Source organism: Chaetodon auriga, chromosome 16 (assembly GCF_051107435.1).
Source record: "Chaetodon auriga isolate fChaAug3 chromosome 16, fChaAug3.hap1, whole genome shotgun sequence".
NCBI lineage: Eukaryota > Metazoa > Chordata > Actinopteri > Chaetodontiformes > Chaetodontidae > Chaetodon > Chaetodon auriga.
Genome location: NC_135089.1, coordinates 22,216,703 through 22,230,127, shown reverse-complemented (window position 1 = coordinate 22,230,127; position 13,425 = coordinate 22,216,703). Strand labels below are relative to the sequence as shown.

Genomic DNA, 13,425 nt, shown 5'->3' with positions numbered 1-13,425 from the left:
CTTTAACGTTTAAGTCTAGTGTAATAGTTGGTTGAGGTGGAACTAAATTCAATTTTTTATAAGCTGTTGAATCTGTAACAACGCATCGTAATTGGAAAAAGTCGACATGTGTTTTGTATGTCAAATCTAACTGGTAAAATACAAATTTAGCTTACAGTCATTAGAGTCTGCAGGATCATGCTACATGTGTTCTTTCATTGAGGACAGCTTCCTGATGAGCTCGTCCTGGGGTGGAACTAGATTCTGTGGCGGAGGTGTCTAAGAAAAGGGAGCATGGTGGACACCAATGAATACAGGAGCAGTTTCAGCTACAGACTGACTGAACACCACAGGAGATCCTTCCTCCATCAGCAGAGCTCCTCTCTCAGTGCTGGACACTGACACTAACAGAGATGGTTTTTATGTGCAATGAGCAAACAGGTCAAACTCAATTCACTCATTGATTCAACTTTATTTCACCTGTTTTATCCTCTTTTCTATTTGCAGTGTGATCACCCTTTCACACACTTCATTCAGTGTTCTCTTTTTCAGTTTCAGTTCAAACTGTATGTTTATGTTTGACATTTAGAACACATTCATTGCTTGTAATCTGATACATTGTAACTTGCACACTAACACACTTTGATTAATGCGTTGCTCTTTCATTTTTACTTTGCACCTCCCTTTATTTCATTTTTTTTTTTTTTACTTTTGTTCTATTTCAGCCTTTGCTATATATGCTAATTAAATGTTTTTCCCTCATTACAAAAATGTTCCGTCTTAAGCTGTCTTACTTAGAAATATGCACCATGAAAATCTTGATAAGAGGCCTCTCCCAGATTATTATTATCAGCTATGAAAAGACAGCTAATAATTCAGAACCTACTCTCATCGTTTGATATGATATTAAGTGGTGTACATTCAGAGCCACATTCATAACAAAATTCTAATTTATCAAATTACCGGCATAAAGAAACATTTATATTTTAACTATGATATCACTTCATTGTTGTTTGGAGGCTAACAAACCCCACTGTCCTGTGTGTGCAAATAATAATAAGTATGAGTACGAGCATGAGTACATTTAGTAAAGTATCTGACAAATTCTATACTTTATGCTTTATTTATTAGCATGAACAAATATATATTCCTTTTTCTATTTGCCAAAGAAATCACATTGTCACACAGTGACATTTCTTACTTTCAACAACATTTGGCTCAGTTAGTCCCCAGAGAAGCGTAACTCTTCAATAACAGAAATCCTAACAGACTTATTTGGGATTTGGGTGGGTAACACTGCATATAAACTACTTTTAACAGCAGATAATGCAGATGAAAATCCACTGTATTTAACTAGGTTTTACAGCAAGTGACTCAAACAAAGAGCCCAAACAAAAGTAAGATGACTTCTGACAGATATCTTACTCTCTTTTATTTTTCAGTTAATCTCTTTATTCTACAGGCAAAGAATGCCTGGCATAAATAAAAAATGTCCCAACGTTTTGATTAAAGGCACAAGTGGGAATTGCTGGCTACTGTTGGTAAACAGTTTTGGGTGCTGTGTCTGCCATTTTTGGAGCTTCCTCTTGTGCTGCTTATGGTCTGGTACTGGGTTCATACTTTTCTATGAAGAGCACAACAAAATAAGAAGTAAAAGGGAGGATAAATACACTGCTACACACCTCTAGTGGGTCATAAGTGATAATTGAGAGCAATTACGTTTGTTTGTCAACACACTTTTTTTTGGGGGGGGGGGGGGAGTCCTGCACAGCTACCTGTAAATTCACACACATGAAATTCGATGAAATGAATACAAATGCAATTGATCATTCTCACAGTAGAACAGTGTACCACTGCTGTCAGATACGCTTATTCACTGGTATAAAATAAAATAAACATGATTAAAAAAAAAAAAAAAAAAAATCGTCCTCGTCGTAACGTAACACCTGACTGGCCAGTTACATGACAGAGCGTGACGTCAGCGCTGCCAGCGTGGAACGCACGTCGCGCACCAATCCAGGAAGTAAACTGTCCGGTTCAGTCAGTCTGCAGAGTGCAGAAGGAAGTGAGGGCAGTAAATACGTGTCAGACTCATTATCTCCAGACGTTTACCGGAGAAGGCGCACCGCGACGTTTCACTGCCTCAGACTTTGTGCAGTTCTTCCACAGCCGACTCGCTCAGGCTGTCCGTTGCGGCCAGTGACGGTAAGCTCGGCCAGCTGTGTAGAGGTGTTTGTCTGTTGCTAGCTAGCCCTCCGTGTCACCTCTGTGACAGGCAGCTAACACACGACTTCCTTGCTGTTCTACGGTGCTCTGTGACCTGCTGGCTTGTGAGGAGCTTCCATGAATTGTGTATTTTGAGTGTAACACTGTCGCTGCTCTCGCCTTCTGTGTCCGCTGAAAGACAGCTGCTGACATTGCGGTCCTAAGAGGCGAGGAGTCAGCTGCCCTCAGGACTGCTGGTCATTTCACAGTCAGAGGAGCCTCCTCTGTTCACACGACAGCAGCAGTGCACCTGTCAAAGCCACGTAGCCGACATGCACAGAAGAAGCTTTTAGAAAATCGGAAATTTTCAGTGTGATTAATATAACAAAAGACATGATAACTTATGGATTTTCTCGTAGTAGTAGAAGGTAGTACAGACACTGCAATATCTGTTGTCATAACAATGACAGTAATGATAATAATTCTAATATTAATGATGATGATGATGATGATGATGATAATCTGAATGTGTATAGCCAAAACAGAGATCAAACAATCAGACTAAAAAGACCACAGTAAAAATAAAACTGTAAGAAAGCAGTGATGAAGTGAATGTATGTGCTTATATAGACACATTATACATACACACGTTGTATATGTTGATAGGCATACATATTGCCTACATTTTGTCTATGTTTTAATACTTGAAAAAATACCATGTATATGTGTAGATACCACGTAGCAAACCATGAAGAATTATTTTACCACAATAAACACACATTTTATATATTTCAAATGTGTATGTATGCTGTGAAAACAACATCTCTGTGTGAAAATGTCTCTATGCTTGTACACTGTGTAAATTCTGTATTGCAAACACACACACACAGATACACACAGACACACACAGACACACACACTTAAAAATGTTGTAGCATTTGTGACTGACTTTAAAATTTTGATGCTAACTTTCTCTTTAACTCTCTCCCAGCACACACACACACACACACACACTCTCTCTCTTAAGATGATGGTGGACTCCACGTTGGTTCAAGTGGGCAGGAATCTGAGTGAAGCCATGAGAATACTGGGAGATGGACAGGGGTAAGATTATAGATTCTTGCAGTTATTCTTTTAATTTTGAAAACAAGGTTTAAATCTGATGGCTGGAGAAATGACCGCAAGCTGCAACAATGACTTTTTGATGATCCCATGATGTCAGTGAAGGTGGGACGAAGGTAGTCAAACATCTCCTTCTCAATTGGTACGACTCGTATCACTGAGCCAGCAAACTATAACTAAAGTAAACTACTAAACAAGCAAAACCTATAAAGAATCTGTATGTCTGGCGCATGGATACATTGTTGTATTACATACCAAAGTAGAGCATCTTGACATCTCTGTTTGTTTGTGCTGTGTGTTTGTTTAGAGAGCTGGAGGCAGGAACAGAGAGGCGGCCTCTCAACAGAGCCAGCATCCCTGGACCTTTGCAGGGAGAGTAAGAGACACACACACACACACACACGTCAGTTCAGGCTGGAGTTTAAAGTTTCTTGTTTTGCAGTTGTGTAAGTCTCAAGTGATTTTCTCCTATATCTGGTCCACTGATCGAAGAGTCGTCTGTTCCTCAAAGAGCTAGTATTTTCAAACTAACTGACGCCTGATTTAAATAGTCAAGATACATGTGTTCTGAATATGTTTACATTTGGACTTAAATCTGAAGTATCACAAAGGACCCTCCCCAAGTCATTAATTTGTTAAGCTAAGTTACTGTTGTCATTTGTTCAAGTCACATAATGGCCTCTATACTGTATGGTGGAAATGTTGTACTCTTTCATTTCTCTACCAATCTCTGTAACATTTGGTATCTTTGCCTTTAAATTTAGATTTTTCTGACATTATAAAGGGCATTCCAGCAATTCAGTATTGCACTTCGATGAATTATGGGCCACACTGGAGCAATTACCTGAACTTTTACCTCCAAAAACACTAGATCCTTCAATTTCCACAATCAACACAATGTCATCTTTTAGTCGACTTCTTCACTATTGATCAGCAGGATAGCAGAAAACTGTCTATGTGTGCATAGAACTCCACTGAGTACCTTTAAAGTCTTTTCATAGTCAGCCAATAAAATGTGTCATTCAAGTACATGTATAGAAAAGTGCTGTGTAGAGACCAGTGAGGCCGCTCTCAATTTAATTGATCAATTTAAAGTAAAATATGGCCCGCCTATTAGCTGCTCCTAAACTTTCAACTGCATCTCATTTTCTTACCACAATTTAATTCACTATATCTCAATTTCAGTGGGTCAGAAGTACACTAAACTGACTGTGCCTTTAAACCGCTGAACACCGGAGTCAGTCGGGCATTAGCGTTGGGGAAACACGTTGAGCAATTAGTTTGTGTAAGTCTGGTTATGTGCACAGGTACATTTAGTGACAGAGGATCAGTTTGTCAGTGCTTTGAAGCTTACATTTTGTACAAAGTGTGCACATTGTGGGCTTGGGCAGAGTTTGAAGAGCTGAAGCTAATGATGTGTTTCTTTTCATGTCCTGTGCAGTGGTCAAGATGTTGCCACTATACTGCACCTTGTTCACAACCTCATAAATGAAGAGGAGGAGGAAGAGGACAAGCCCAGCCAACAGTAAGTAGAAGAAATCAGTGAAAAAATTACATAATCATACTACTGTCTGCATTTTGTACCATGACTGTTACAAGTGAACCAACTGGTGTCTAGACTGTTTGTGTTTCCTTTTCCAAATCCACAACGCAAAGAATTATGAGTAAGATGATGCAATGTTTGTGGAGATTTTAGTATGTTAAGTTGTGAAGTCATGTCAGTGAAAAAGCTGAGTCATGTCAGGCGTGTCATTTACCCATTCTGGAAACCACATTCTTTTACAGTACATGCATGGTGCTTGAGTACTTTTAGGTTGGTGTAGCTGAAGCTGGATATGAAACAACACCCAACATGGCCTGATTGCTAGAAGGGTGGGGATCACTGGCAAGAAGTCTGTTACAGTACAACTGAAGCAAATCTAGTTTTACTGAAATCACAGAGCTGATACTCCTCCATGGAAAAAAGCAGGGATTGGAGGAAATAGACAGCCCTCAGTATGAAGCATGTGATAAAGCTGCTGTTTGATATCTCCAGTAGGATGCAGAATGTAGGTGAACAGGGTCACATGGCCTTGCTGGGTCACAGCCTGGCAGCCTACATCTCGGTGTTGGACAGAGAACGACTGCGGAAGCTGACCACTCGGATCCTGTCTGACACCACACTGTGGCTCTGCAGACTATTCAGGTAGGCCTGTAGCTTCAACCATGCAGCACAGCTTTGGATCCAAGCAAATCACATCTGTTTTGTTTGTGTTGGTGACATGATGATTACACAGTAAAAACCAGCACAGTAGCTTGTTATTGCAGGCATTGCAGACGTGGCAGTGTGGGACAGGATGCCAGGTTGCATTATTGTGATTACAGTTTGAAAGGTCTTTTGGTTCAAGTGAAACTACTGAACAAACTTTAAAAAGTTGTGATGTCAGTGATCACAGCACTAATTTGCACATAGTTTCAGTGTTCATAGTTTAACTCTGAGCGACTGAATGCATCAGTTGAGTGTGATTAATGTTACCCTCTGCTTTCCGTACTCAACACCAATATAACCTGTCCCTCAGGTATGAGAACGGTTCAGCCTACTTCCACGAGGATGACAGGGATGGCCTCGTCAAAGTGTGCCGGCTGGTCATTAACGCCCGTTATGAAGAATATGCCTCTGAGGGCTATACAGTCCTCAGCTCCAAACAGCCAGTCATCTACCAGAGCGCCTCCGGGAGGCCTGGCCTGGGACAGCATCTATGCAGCCAGGTAGGAAGGGTGGAAAACACAAACTGACATGTCACATGAATGATGAGAATTAAAGGGCCTGGGGGGCACTGTTTCATCTAAATATTCCTCAAGTGGCAATGAGTTTTTGTTCGTAGGAAAATTAGGTAATCACACATCCAATCCTATATTACCACTGGAATTTTACAGATATTCAAATCCTACACGAAGGTCCTTAAGTTAAATATTTTGAAAATATCTTTACACTAGCACCGCTAGTCATGTGTACAGACATGGGCAGAAATGGTAAATCTATGACTTTAATTAGTGTACGTGCTGTATATGGCCAGATGAAGTGTCTGACTGATATCAGTATTCGGCATTACATAGTCACACAGATTTTGTTGTGTTTTATTCAACTGCGTACATAATATAAAGTGATTTTAATATCTGTTTCTGTCTCATTAGCTTGGCCTGCCACTCTCTAGCCTGTGCACGGTCCCATGCAATACCATCTTTGGATCCCAACACCAAATGGTAGGAGAATCCAAATGAAATACACTTTCCAAACCCACTTCAAGATAGTTAAAAGGAATTCATTTTGTCTCATTTCCTGTTTATCATTGTTAGGACGTTGCACTGTTGGACAAACTAATCAAAGAGGACATAGAAGCTGGGAAACTTCCTTTGCTATTGATCGCCAACGCAGGTGAAGGGAATTCACAGTTCAAACAGTCATGAGCATGTATCATTTGGTACATTACACGACTGGAAAATTGTAATAAAGGAAAATTGTAAAGGAAATAGTTTTCTGTGTTTTATTTTTCCCAGGTACCCCTGGGGCAGGACATACAGACAAGTTGGGTCGTTTGAAGGACCTGTGTGATCAGTACAGCATGTGGTTCCATGTGGAGGGGTGGGTCAATTCTGTTACTCTCTCATGTGTTCTAGAAGGACTCCAGTATAGTCCTTCACGTTCCTGTTCTCACTGCTGTAATGTTAACATTTATTATGTTGTCTTGTCTTCTTTAGGGTCAACCTGGCAACCTTGGCACTGGGTCAGGTCACCTCTGCCATCATGGTAATCTAATGTTAAACTATTCTCATCCACTTAAGGCTGCAACCTGAAGGGTGCTGCAGCAGAAAGTTAAATACACAGAGTGAGATTAAATGTACGGCCTGCTCTTGACCATGGCCATAATTAAAGTAAAGGTTTTCAAGTCTATCTTCTAATAATATGACATGTCTCTATGTACACTGAATGGGTTGTTGGTTATAATTGGTAGTTTTGTTTTGTTTTTTACACATGAAAAAAGAACTGTGGATTTTGTTCTCCATTACTTACATCGAAACTGCTTCAGGAAGGGATCACTCAACAGCCAGCCAGGAGGAAAGTTCACATTAAGTTTTAAAATTTACCACTGAAGCAGTCGATGACAGAACTCATCTTCCTTCCTGTCATTATTCAGCAGTGACAGCTCTCACTCTATCTACCAGATGCCAAAAATCACATGAGCTTGTGGCTCTTTCTGTCACGGCCCTGTCATGTCTGAATGAAACTATAAGAGAGTAGCAGAGAACCCAGAAGTCACCACTTTTACAGATACATTGAGTTTCATGTCTGAGAAATTTGTTATCACATGTGCACAGTGTAAAAACCTTGAACAGAGAGATGGAAGTGTTAGAAACGAAAAACAGGCAAGCTTGTGAGCCTCCACTCTCCACACCTGCCAACTTTTGAGCCACCCCTCCCACTGTTATCGTCTCACCTTTGTTTGGAGAAGCCAGACACCCAGGAAATGCCATCTTATGTTCACTTTCTTTTGTGACGTGTGCATATCTGTGTACAATGTTCTTTCCCCTGCAGGCAGCCAACAGAAGTGACAGTATGACACTGACACCAGGTCAGTGGTTGGGACTTCCTGCTGTAACTGCCGTCACCCTCTACAGACATGAAGACCCAGCACTGGTAGGCTCAATATCATTTTCTGCTTACAGTTAAACTCGGACTGATTTAAACTTTTCCTCAGTAGCCACCGGTTGATCTACCCAAATTAAGATTTGTTCTTAATTTCACTAAGATTAATTCAGGGTTTGTACATAGTCTTAAAAGTTTGGAAAATGGTTTGGTTTTCAAAGTTAGTAATATATTAAAATTTTAATATACTCCTTGTTTTTCAACATGATCTGGTGTTTCATCTTCACAATCACTCTTGTAAAATTGTAAAAAAAAAAAAATCTTTTTAATGTTTGAAAGGAAACCATCCTGTCATTGTATTTGTTTGTTGACACATTGAACAGTCACAGTTAATAAAAACCACAGGTAGAATAAATAATACACACTGATTGATAAGGATATAAAGGAAAAATAAGTTTGGATGGTAAAGGCTTCGAGAGTCTTTCTCTGAACGACTCACTGCTCTGTGTCTGTGTTTTGTGTCTCAGTCTCTTGCAGCAGGTTTGACCTCCAGCCAGCCGGTGGCGAAGCTGCGAGCACTGCCTCTCTGGCTCTCCCTGCAGTACCTTGGCCACAATGGAATTGTCCAAAAGATCAGACATGCCACTGCTCTGGTAAACATCACTTAACTTTCTCTAAAGGTTTAAATTTCTATGAGATACAACATGTTATTATTTGTTTGTTTGGTACAAAACTCATATTATGGAGGCAGTTAAAAAGTATTCTTTGCTTTGTTGGATATGGAAAATCCATCATTTTACCTTCATCTCTCTCCCCTCTAGAGCCAGCAACTCCTGCAGAAGCTAAAAACTCTGGCTTCCATCAAAACATCGGTACGTGTTCTCTTAATGTCCTGCCATAAGTGATAACATATCGTCTACCTTTACAAAAGGTGAATAGGCTGTCTGGTTAGGCTTCAGATATTTTGTGAGTTTTTGGGAAACAAGAAGCAGGAAGACGGTACCGACTCAGAGATACCCCAGTTATTGTATGTGCTGTTACCATTTTGTAACTCACCACAAAATATCCCAAAATATCATGCCTTGTGCTCTTACGCTGTGCACCTTTGACTTTGGGTTATGCCTCAGTAAAAATGGAGCCCTTTTGTCTATGTGATAGTGTTGCAGAGAGCTTTTCACAGCACTGCCCACATGCTGTCCTGCCTGGTTTTAAGAGATTGATTGCATATCTGGGATTTAAAAAAAGATCAACCTTCATGAAACAGTTTATGTATTTTTTAGGTGTGATGATCAAAGTATAGCTTTGTAACAAAATATGTTATGAAATAACAGCCATCACAACGAATCATTCTCAGATTTATGCTGATATGTGACTTTGGCCTCTAGTTTCATTGTGGTAAACTGGTGGTAATAACCTGTAGTGTTGGATATATCAGTGAGTACTGCAGTAGCACCTGTGATACACACTGACAGCCACTCTAATATTATACTGATATCATATGAGAAAACTCACCATTGGTTAGGTACAACAGAACATATAATAATATGTGATATGATAAATTAAAACTAAGGTAAAATTGGATAAAGCCATGAAATACAATACTGATACCGTACAGATAAACATTAGTTGTTTAAGAAATATTTTTAAATACTATATTAACTCTCAGCTCACAGTAAGGTTATTGAACCTAACAGATTTATTTCACATTCCAAAGGAATCACAGGAATATGACAGGAATGTTATGCAGGCCTTGAATTTGAATGAGTTCAAGAATAACTCTGGTGTTATACGATGTTTGTGTTATGATACTTTCTGACTTTAGTACCCTGTCTGCTCTTAGCCACAAGCCCATTGATTTAAACATTTAAATCTTTACAAACACCTCACAAATCTATAATTTCATTTTCAAACAGCTGAGCACTATAGTTTTTAACAAGCTACTCAATCATTTATTGGGGACTAGTTTCAGGATTAATCCACATTTGGGACTCTAGTGAGTATTTGGGGCAGCAGTATTGTGTATGTGGGACTGAGTCAATGTAAACTACAGCGTGAGTGTTTATGATAATGAAGGAACATGTCATCCTGTGCAACAGTGGGGCTCACTGATGTGTTTTAATAGCTTTCGAACAGCAATGGAGCTCTATAGAACAGAGGAAGAAGATATATCAGCCTTTGACCCTCTCACACACACGTAGGACTTGTTAGTAGATACATTTAGTGTTGGCTTGGCTAAGCACATGAGATTTGTTGACAAGCAGAAAAATATAGAATATCACCAGACGATGAGATACACAGATTAGATACATTTCCTTATTTTTCAGCAGTTGACTCCAGCTACAGGAGGTAAATATTAGTTTGTCTGAAGGCTCATGGATCTCAGCGGTTAATTGAAATTGAACAGATAATCTTCTATTAAACTGTGACGAGGGTCCTGATATGAGTAGCTGAGACGGCTGGTGGAGACAACCCACACAGCTCATTTTTAATTACCACCACGAGACTAGATGCCTTTGTCTCTGTTTAGACCTTTGCTAATGACATTAAGGGCAGTATATGTGAACGTATGAAGAAATGACCTTCAGCTGTTTAAAGACAGAACCTATTTGTGTTCATAGGATGTGCTAGAGACAGAGATCTCACTTGTCGAGGCTTTGAACATGGTAAAACCAGTTGTGTTGATACTGAAACGGTCTCAGGGGTACAGACTTGGCTTAAAGGCTTGTTCACTGACATCTATTAAAGGCACTGAGATGTAAAGTGATGTGAATTCATCCCAACGAAGTGGCTCGAATTTGTGGTTATATGTTAACACTACTGTGATCCAGATTCAGTGAACAATCAGTCGGGTGACGGGATCAAAACCATCACACAGTGGTACTCAAACTCACAGGAGCTTGGTGAAAGAAGGATGAATTTCAGTTTTGTCTCATTCACCCACATTCACTGTGAAAATGCAGCAGTTTGAGTTTTAATACCACTGTGCTTGTCAGATATGAATATGTATGAGTTTGCAGGTCCATGTGTGAGTGCTTTCTGTATGTGTGTGTATAGCTGTAGTTATAGTCAGCGTGGGTTGCCTTGGTTTCAGGGCGAGGTGTCGCCGATTCCCCCCATCTCCGGGGCCTCACTGCGGGACGTTCTGGGCTCTCTCATGCTCTCTATTGTAGGTGGGACCAAGTCTCTGCCTGTCTCCCTCACTCCACCCCTTCCCCTTCCCCTCTGTCCTTCCTTCTCTTCCTTTTCTTTCTTCCTGTCACTCCAGACCATTTTCCTTCACTCACATCAGCTCAGCAGTATTTGGGTCTCCATTGGCTGATGGACTGTTCACTTCTTCCTAATTGTTTAGGATGTGGACCTCTCAGGCATGTTCTTTGAGGTACTTCAGGGAATGCCTCTCCACACTCACGTTTTGTTGCTTTTGGAAGAAATACAAGGGTCATGAATAATTAATGAATGTGTCATGTGATGTTGCATCTCATTACTTCTTTTTGTTTAAAATCCAAATACCAGTTGGCGATATCCCCTGTTGAGATGCTTTCCATGGCAGCAGAGTAGAAAGTCCCAGTAGAAAAGAAGAAGGTCTTTCCCAGAGAGACATTGAATTTCTTAAGCTGTCTGAGGTGGTAAAGGCGTTGCGTTGTCTTTCTTGCCAAAATGTCTTTACGTGTGGACATGTGAGATTCTTTGTGATGTGGTCTACCAGGGACCTGAATATGCTCACCCTCTAGTGCTTCCTCCCAAAATCCGCAACCAACTCCTTGGTTTTGCTGACAGTCAGTGAGAGGTTGTTGACCATCCACCATAGTGACAGCTCCCCCACTTCTTCTTGGTAGACCTTCTCATTGTTTGTGTCACAACTGTGTCATCATGATGGAGTTAATGATGGATCTGTTTCTGATCACACAGAGTGCAGAGAATACAGCAGGGGGTTAATTACACAACCTTGGAGAGCACCTGTGTTGAGGATGAGAGGGTTGGAAGTGCAACTAACCACCTGAGTTCTGGTAGTCATAAAGTCCAGGATCCAGGCACAGAGGGAGGTGTTAGGTCCCTGGTCCATCGGCTTAGTAGCCAGTCTGGTGGGGATTAGGACCTAGTGGAAGTTTGGATCTTTAAAGCCTGGTTCTAGTCTTCTGAATCACTGCCGATATCTCTTGATTTGTTCACTGATTTAAATAGATCTGTTGTGCTCATTGTTGGCTGTACCCTCCATTGGAAGATAGACAGAGCCTGATGCATTAACAAATGAAGGTGTTCCAAGGTGTTTGGAATTACTCTCCACATTTTTAGTCCAAAGCAACTCATCCTGGGTTTTCCATGACTTCCAATGATGTTAAATGCAGCTGTGATGACTGTCACTCATGTTGTCAGTGTAGTAAATGACGTGTGAATTTGTTTGGAATCTAGTAGATGACAGTCTTCCTTAGAATAGTTGGAAGATAATAACTGTTTAATGTTTAGCAGTATTTAGTCTTAGAGTAACCTCAGTTGTGTTGAGAGAGTCTTGAATCTGGTGTGGTTATTAGTTTTTAAAAAGTGGTACTCTCCTTTTAGTTTTTTTATCAGTTTTTGTTTACCATCTGCTCTGCTTTTCTACTGAACAACAAATTGTAATAGCATTTGCTATGACTCTCATAGCATGATTAGCAACAAGTTATCCAGTAGTCATTTGTTTGCCCTGTTTTTGTTTGGCACTTGTTTTTCTGAATTGCTGTCTCTTCTTCCTGCTTAGTTGAAAACTATCTGAATTAGTTAAAATCTGCAGTCATGGTTTATGCAATTTTATATCAAGGTAACAGTATATATCACAATATAGTAATCATTTTTCAATTAAGACATTTTTTAAATAACCATACTGTACCATACTTAATCACATGTGATTGTTTTGTTCTTTTATTAGAAACTTCCATAAAAACCAAAACAACTGCCTCACATTAGATAACACTCAAACAAAGGACTTAAAACAGTAAAACTAGTATAGTATAAAGGATGTGTGTATATGTGTACATGAACACATATACACATACTGTGTATATGAACATTATGTACAGATTATAAAAGTACTAATTTTCATAAAAAGTGCTACTGTCCATGAAAATAAAATTGCCCATTTTCTTATGAGGAAAACCTACCAGTGCCATATGTTGAAACTGTACTTGAGAAATACTGTCTGACAGCTGTTGGGATGAAGGACCTGCGTTAGCATTCTTTCTTACACACTGGATGCAGCATTCTGTTATTAAAGGAGCTGCTTAAGCCCCCCAATGTTTCATGCAGGGATGGGGTGGGATGGGTTGTCCATGATCGATGTCAGCTTGGCTAACATCTTCCTCTCACCCACCTCCTTGATGTTGTTCAGAGGGCAGTCCAGGACAGAGCCAGCTCTCCTGACCAGATTGTTAAGTCTTTTCCTGTCCCTCTCAGAGCCTCCACAGCCCCAGCAGACCACTGCATAGAAAACTGCAGATGCCACCACAGAGTCATAATATGTT

At 40.1% G+C, this 13,425-nt stretch overlaps 1 protein-coding gene across 2 annotated transcripts in view; it reads left to right on the top strand.

Moving 5' to 3' along the window:
• Positions 1 to 2,008: 2,008 nt before the first annotated feature.
• The window catches only part of pdxdc1 (pyridoxal-dependent decarboxylase domain containing 1), a 29,301-nt gene continuing 17,884 nt past the window's right edge, over positions 2,009 to 13,425 (top strand). Inside the window, exons 1-13 of one of the 2 annotated variants that reach the window (XM_076752848.1) lie at positions 2,009 to 2,184; positions 3,176 to 3,288; positions 3,614 to 3,682; positions 4,748 to 4,831; positions 5,342 to 5,491; positions 5,865 to 6,054; positions 6,481 to 6,549; positions 6,643 to 6,721; positions 6,844 to 6,928; positions 7,045 to 7,093; positions 7,880 to 7,981; positions 8,458 to 8,583; positions 8,752 to 8,802. In XM_076752848.1, the coding sequence (XP_076608963.1) occupies positions 3,212 to 3,288; positions 3,614 to 3,682; positions 4,748 to 4,831; positions 5,342 to 5,491; positions 5,865 to 6,054; positions 6,481 to 6,549; positions 6,643 to 6,721; positions 6,844 to 6,928; positions 7,045 to 7,093; positions 7,880 to 7,981; positions 8,458 to 8,583; positions 8,752 to 8,802 (1,131 nt within the window). In that variant the 5' untranslated portion in view covers positions 2,009 to 2,184; positions 3,176 to 3,211. The remainder of the gene's footprint in view (positions 2,185 to 3,175; positions 3,289 to 3,613; positions 3,683 to 4,747; positions 4,832 to 5,341; positions 5,492 to 5,864; positions 6,055 to 6,480; positions 6,550 to 6,642; positions 6,722 to 6,843; positions 6,929 to 7,044; positions 7,094 to 7,879; positions 7,982 to 8,457; positions 8,584 to 8,751; positions 8,803 to 13,425) is intronic. The other variant, XM_076752847.1, reaches the window with a different exon arrangement.